The following is a 6,653-nucleotide window of genomic DNA, read 5'->3' on the forward strand; positions in this document are numbered from 1 at the left end:
AATCTCAGGCAGGGGTACGACGTGGAATGACATTCTTCGCATTCAGAATACCCATTGACTTACTCTATATTGTAAATGAGAGTCTCAATTCTTAAATAAAATAATGTTGTCTTAAACATTTGAAATGCAAGCTTTAATGAAATGAAACATATTCATAATTAATCAACATATTTATCTTTTATATGACTCCTTTTCTTTGTATGAAAGTTAAATTTAAAATGCACACAAAATATAGTTAAACATATATTTGTTTGCTCAATGTGTTGATCGTATTTTAGAAATCTCCTCCTGCAGAATTTTAAGCCAATCTGACTGATTTTGCATTTTCATGGATCGGTTTGGTTCGACTTGGGGACCAGCCTTCAACTTCGTCCAAAGTTCGTCCCCCTTCCACTCCGCAGAGGATATGCCTGCAGCAGAAACCACGTCCGAGAATTTCTGGGGGGATGCTGTCGACACGACGACGGCCTTATTCTTGGTCAGTTTACCTGATTTGTCCAGGTGGTAGAAAGCCGTGGCAGTGTGTGGACATATCTTTAAACAATAGTAATCGCCACGAAAATAAAAATTATGATAAAAATAAACAATTACTAGCATGATTTTGATTTGTACCATATATTTCTGAGTTTTCCAGACCCATTGAATAGTTTCATGAATGTGTTTGGTCTCCACTAATTGACACTCGGGAACGATGGTTTTGATCTTGTCCAACAATGATTTTTCAATGTCAGCTACATTTTCAGAGTCAGACTCACAAATTGTCATATATTTGGCTGTCAGTTCTGGTGAGTTTGATAAAAGGTAGATAAGCCTTTCCAGATTGTAAGGGTATCTGGGAATGAGAGTCACATTGTATTAAAAATGAAAACACACACCCAATTTTCGCCCTGTACGTATGTTGTACATAATAGCTTAAACTACTCGCACCTGATGTCCATTGCATTTGCAGGAGTGGAAATGATAGTGCCACCCAACCGAAGTTGTCCTTTGTTCAGGAACGCATGAACGTTGTCGTTTTCATTTGTGGCAGGAAAGAACTTGATAGGAAATCCCATCAGATTGCAGATCACACCCGAAACAAGATTTCCGGCGGCACCGGTTGGCAGAAAGATGTCAAGCGCTTCTCCTCCTTCGTGGATGTACAAGTAGACAAAGTGAGCAATCTGCGTAGAAGTAGAAACACGATTTAAAATTTTACAGTCAGACTTAGGAGTAGTGATGAACACCACTTGTTATAAGACAAAGTCATGCATGCCACACTATTTTCACACCTGAATCATTATTCTGGCCCAATTTATAGAATTAATGGAACAAATTCCTTCTCCAGGGAAGCATTGTCGAATTGGAACATCCAAGTCGTCCGAAGTGCCTTCTACGGCAAATACATGAACGTTCTTTGCTAGTGATGAGGTCATTTGAAGTTCTTGAACGGCAGAAATTTTTCCATCGGGGTACAAAACAATGATGTCAATTCCCTCTAGACCTTCTACTGATTTAATCGCAGCGCTTCCGGTATCCCCAGATGTGCCGACCTAATGTTTTTACACGCATTAAAACAACATTTATTTTAAAAATAATTCACTTCTGTGACGGTTTAGAGATGACCAATTGGCAAAAATATTTATAATACCAAAACAATAAGTTTCTCATTGTGTTTATTGAGAAAATATTGCATAAGTTGGCCGACAAGTGATAGAGCGTAGTCCTTAAATGATTGCGTCTGGCCATGAAATAGCTCGGCCACTGTAAATCCCTCTTCTGTCCTCCTCGTGTTGCAGTTTTTCATTCCGACAACCGACAATGTGTCAAATTTGCCCGTATTGTACGCATTTTCTATGCACTTTGCCAATGCATCATTTGGAAGCTCTTCCTCAGAAACGAAACGACGAACAATCTCATAAACAATTTTTGGGTAGGATAGCTTAGCTTTCACCCACTCGGATATAGTATCCGGAGACAATTTCGGGACAATTTCGGGGACAAATAAACCTCCATCAAGTGCGTAGCCTGAAAATAGAGCTTGCCTAAATGGCACACCCTTCACACCACCCCGGGTGCTGCAATATTTCATTTTTATTTTGAGGGGATATTAGTGTTCAAATGTGCTAATAAATGTATTTTAGGAGAAGAAATTATGAACAAATATGATGTGTGACAGCTGCACTCTTACTGCACAACCGCTTATGTAGAAAGAAAATTTATTTAGATTACAGATATTCTTATCGATATCAGACGACCTTATCTTGAACTTGGAGCAGTCACTAATCACGTATGTCTGTGGGACTGAACAACTTCATTTTCTCAAAAACATTATACTTTGTACTTGAACTTGAATCTGAATCAAACATATCAAATCAAGCCATGTCTCAAGTTGGCATTGATAACTTGGCTGCTGATGCAATCTTTCAAGATTGGTGTTGATTTATGTACGCATACATATATTCAGAGCCTGTAAGAGGTGTAATTAAAAGTACCAAGCATGCACACTTTCCCAAAATAAACAATGGGACGCTGCTGCTGAGAATGCGATTGCAGGAAAGATCGGGTAAGGAAAATTGGAAATCATTCAAGTTCTAGGATACGCTGACTAGCATATAAGAATACAGCGTTATTTAATTTGACCATTTCCACCATTATTTTGTGCATCTCCTTTTTTCCCGTAGTCTACAAAGTTAAATGGAATGACAATAAAATTAAATGATGATGATGCAATTCGAACCTCGAACAAATATCCTTCGATGTGATAAATTGCATAAGTAAAGCATCGGTGCCACAGGTCCTTCGTTGTCAAAATTTACAAGAAATGAACCAAATGATAGTAGCAGAGTGTGCAACTAATGATTCTTCTATTTGTTTCACGATACCAACAAATTAAGCATTCACGGTCATTGGTTATTTATAAATGTATATCTAGTAGTGAGTAATTTTGTAAAGATTCATTGTTCCTGACTGCAAAGGTTTCCGAAGTCAATGTTAAATAAAATATCTGTGAAAGGTGCTCGTATAGTGCGTATCGAAGAATTTGACTCCAACTTTTTTGTTAGTTTCTTCATTGAAATGCCAGCGTAAGAATCATGAGCAGTTGAAATCTTCATGGAAGTGTTTGCAAGAATGCTAAAAAAACGAACATAATGAGTGGAGAAAGGCAGCATATGCAGCCAGCACGCATTCATATGTATGCCCAGCCATAGTTGCTGCTGATCTTGTAAATGAACACAAAATCCTTTGTTCATTTCATTTCCAACTTGGTTCAAAGAAAGTAGGCAGCCATGCATCCTGAATCCCATAAATCATTCTAATTATTCCGCCGAGCTAATTGACTTTTTTTCCTCGCAGTCCCCTGGCTTACGTAACGCATGACATTCCACGTTTAAAATATAGAACTAATTTTTGATTAAATGTAGCACCGTCTGGTTCACACATTCTTTCATTCTTTAAAACAGGTCAGGAATAATTTACAGCTTCGCAGATGGATGATAACCTTCTCCTTTAATTGAACTGCTATTTTCAGATAATATGCATATTCCTAAAATTACGAACGCCGTACTCCGTACTTACTGTCACATTCAATCGAACCTCCTTCCTTAAAAGAGCAATTATATTTGGAATTTCTGGGTTACTTTTGCCAGCCGAGAATATGTATCAGAGATTTAAAACGGGAAACGTAAAAGAATATGCAATAACCTAGTTTACAAATCAGAGCACGAATTAAATACTTTGGTTTCTGATATGAACTTATTGTCGCCAGCGAAGAGCAGTAAAAATGTCACCATGTTTATTTCCTGTACCCAGACCTATTTAATGCATTCGCCACCTACGCTAAGCTATTTTAATCCAATTTAAAAAACAATTCCGTATTTGTTTGAGCAATACCACCGTTTTGCAGATCGTGTGCGACGGTGCGGGTAAAGAGTGGGTAACATTGAGCCTCCATTTTTTTCTATGTAGTACACCAAAGTGTAAGTGACATTAGGAGAGTGGGTAAGCGACGAGTATAATTAGACGACTGCCAATCTTGTCGTTGAACACAGTCGTCAATGTCAAGTCAACGATTTTAAGATTTGTATATAACTATTGCATATTTCAACACCTTCTAAGTTGAAATTGGAGACATGTTACCTTGCTTGGAGAGGAATCCTTCCACCAAAAATGTTGCTATTTAAAAAATTTGTATGATTTTTCATGCAGCCCGTTATTGCCTGTCATTCAATTTTTGTTGATTTATCAGCTCCCGCTGCAAAGTGTTTCACACTTAGCAAATAAGAAATTTCACTAGATAACTTTAGTGAAGTTCATGATTCAAAGTTATTTTCTGGGTATTTATTTTATTCAAGCTTTGAGGAAAATTTCGATAAAATGAAAGCAGGTCCAGGTTCGAAAGTAGTCATCCGTACCGAATTTTTTCTGCAAGAAATAAATCAGACAAAGCTCACTTATCGAGAAATGTTTTTTACGATACTGGATGCCGGAAATTTTTCAAAGATAAACTATCTGCATACTGTTTATTTTAGCGAAAAATAGTGTTTTCTTACAGAAACTAATAAACTGTACATCTCTGTCAACATACTGACTGTTATTCTAAAACTGCAATTTATTCTCTAAACCGGAAATATCATAAACAACATGGCCAAAAAGGAAGATCAAGGTAATGACTGTACCACACGATTATAGAAAAAAATCACAATTCCTTGTCCTTTGAAACTGTACAGCAAGCAATGAATGGGATATTTACATACATACAAATGTGGAATTTGGTTATTTTAGTATGTATGTGTTTCTCATATTTCCAAATAATTTTGTATGTGCCGGTCTAAAGCCTACGTGCGAGAAAGAGAGTGATTGGCATTTTTTCTTTGTTATAAATTTAGTCTTGTTGCTGAGAGTGAGAGAGAATGAACAAGTTTTTGATAATTGATCTTTATAATTAATTTCTTGAGTGTGATCAATTTAATTGTTGCAATAAATAGTTTTGAGTAAATGAGTAAATCCCTGTGAGGTGTCAACAAAAGTTATTGCTAACTTAGTTCACGTTAAATTCTCTTCTCAATTAAAGTTTAGTTATCTTTTCCTTCCACCCTTCACTTCATTTTCGTGGTACGGTGAACGACGGGTAGTTTTTCACGTCTGACCCAACATTTTGGTGACCTCGACGTGATCCGTGGAGGGATCAGAAGAAATCAGTTAAGCCGTGCAGAGGTGACGACGACCGCAGAGGATTTGGCGCTAGAGACCTGGATCATTTTTGGATTCGGAATTGCCACTTTGTGGGCCCTACCCTGAGCATTCGGGGGTAGTTCAGGTCGTACCGTTCAGTGATCTAAGTCACGTGGATTATTCTAATTTGTGCTCTTTGTCGAATTTGCTAATTCAATAGAATCTCCGCCATGGATAAAATTAAGAAGAAGAGGACCGCCGTCAGAAGGAGGGTCACTAAGTTGCTTCAAGACCTCGAGAACGAGCTGGCGAAAGAGGAGGCTTCACTGGAGAAGCTTACTTGCCATAAGGAGACCCTAGATGATCTCAAAGTGACCATTGGTGCCTTAGACAACGAGTATCTCGACTCCATGATTGCTGGTGAGCACGATGAGGAATTAGTCAACGCAGAGACGGATTGTGCTGCAGAATATGAAGACAAGATCAAGCTGGGCATGGTGAAAATCAGAGGTTGGATGAAGAAGAATGGACATGATAGTGATGCAAAGTCCAGTTCATCTGACAACGATGAGAACAAAATTAGTGAAAAGAACAGAACCTATAAGTTGCCTAAAATAGAAATCAAAAAGTTTAGTGGGGCGCTTAAGGACTGGTTAGGTTGGTGGTCGTACTTTAGACAAATCCACGACGATGAAGGGCTGCATTCCAGTGTGAAGTTCCAGTACTTACGACAGTCGATGACCGAAGGAACAGAGGCAGCAGAAATAGTAGACGGATTTCCACCCACCGACAAGAATTATCCTTTAGCAGTGGAGGCACTAAAGGAACAGTATGGAAGAGATGACCTCCAGATTCAAGTTTATGTGAGAGAGCTCTTGGGACTTATTATCAAGAATGTGACTAACAAGGAAAAGTTCCCGTTATCGAAGCTCGTCTTGCAACTGAAGACTCATCTACGGGCGTTGCAATCGCTGAATATTGGAAATGCAAGCCCTGAGACATTCTTGTTCCCCATGGTAGAATCTAGTTTACCTGAGGAAGTGTTACGCGCCTGGCAGAGGAACCCGATGTCCCGACAGGACGGAAGTTTAATGGACCCACCGAAAACAAAGCTGTCATTATTGGTGGAGTTCTGTGAGACGCAAGTGCGGAGCGAGCAACAAATTAATTTGGCAAGAGATGGTTTCGGTGTAAATGTACTCCCGGATAAATTAAGCAAGAAAGGTCAACGAGATCCAAAGAAACTGGGAGGATCCGAGTCACCTGCAACAGCGGCTGCACTATTCACTTCCGACAAGTCCAATTCGTGCATATTTTGTGATAAGACGGGACACAATAGCCCAGAGTGCTATAAAGCAAGAAAGATGTCGATGGATGAGTAAAATGAGAAGATTAAAGAACAAAGAGCTTGCTTCAAGTGCTTGAAGAGAAATCATGTTGCAAGCAAATGCAAAGGAAAAGTGAAGTGTTTCATTTGCGAGAAACTTCATCATCAAGTG

The 6,653-nt window shown here is 38.7% G+C and overlaps 1 protein-coding gene across 1 annotated transcript; it reads right to left on the reverse strand.

Annotated features, from left to right (window-relative positions):
- Window positions 1–106: 106 nt before the first annotated feature.
- LOC110853076 (threonine synthase-like 2) lies at window positions 107–2,276 on the reverse strand. Its single transcript, XM_022101308.2, has 5 exons — window positions 1,631–2,276; window positions 1,272–1,532; window positions 928–1,163; window positions 613–832; window positions 107–534 (listed from the first exon to the last, which is right to left on the reverse strand). Exons 1-5 carry the CDS (start codon window positions 2,069–2,071, stop codon window positions 256–258), a joined length of 1,437 nt encoding a protein of 478 aa, XP_021957000.1. The 5' UTR covers window positions 2,072–2,276; the 3' UTR covers window positions 107–255.
- Between the last annotated feature and the right edge of the window lie 4,377 nt (window positions 2,277–6,653).

The sequence above is a fragment of the Folsomia candida genome, unplaced genomic scaffold (genome assembly GCF_002217175.1).
Source record: "Folsomia candida strain VU population unplaced genomic scaffold, ASM221717v1 Fcan01_Sc001, whole genome shotgun sequence".
NCBI lineage: Eukaryota > Metazoa > Arthropoda > Collembola > Entomobryomorpha > Isotomidae > Folsomia > Folsomia candida.

What these genes read in the sequence shown, in the direction of transcription:
- LOC110853076 (XM_022101308.2), bottom strand. Translation starts at nt 2,071, where the DNA reads ATGAAATATTGCAGCACCCGGGGTGGTGTGAAGGGTGTGCCATTTAGG. An exon ending in GGGCCAGAATAATGATTCAG is followed by an intron (nt 1,164 to 1,271) that starts GTGTGAAAATAG and finishes ACTTCTACGCAG; the next exon opens with ATTGCTCACTTTGTCTACTT. An exon ending in GCAAATGCAATGGACATCAG is followed by an intron (nt 833 to 927) that starts GTGCGAGTAGTT and finishes TCTCATTCCCAG; the next exon opens with ATACCCTTACAATCTGGAAA.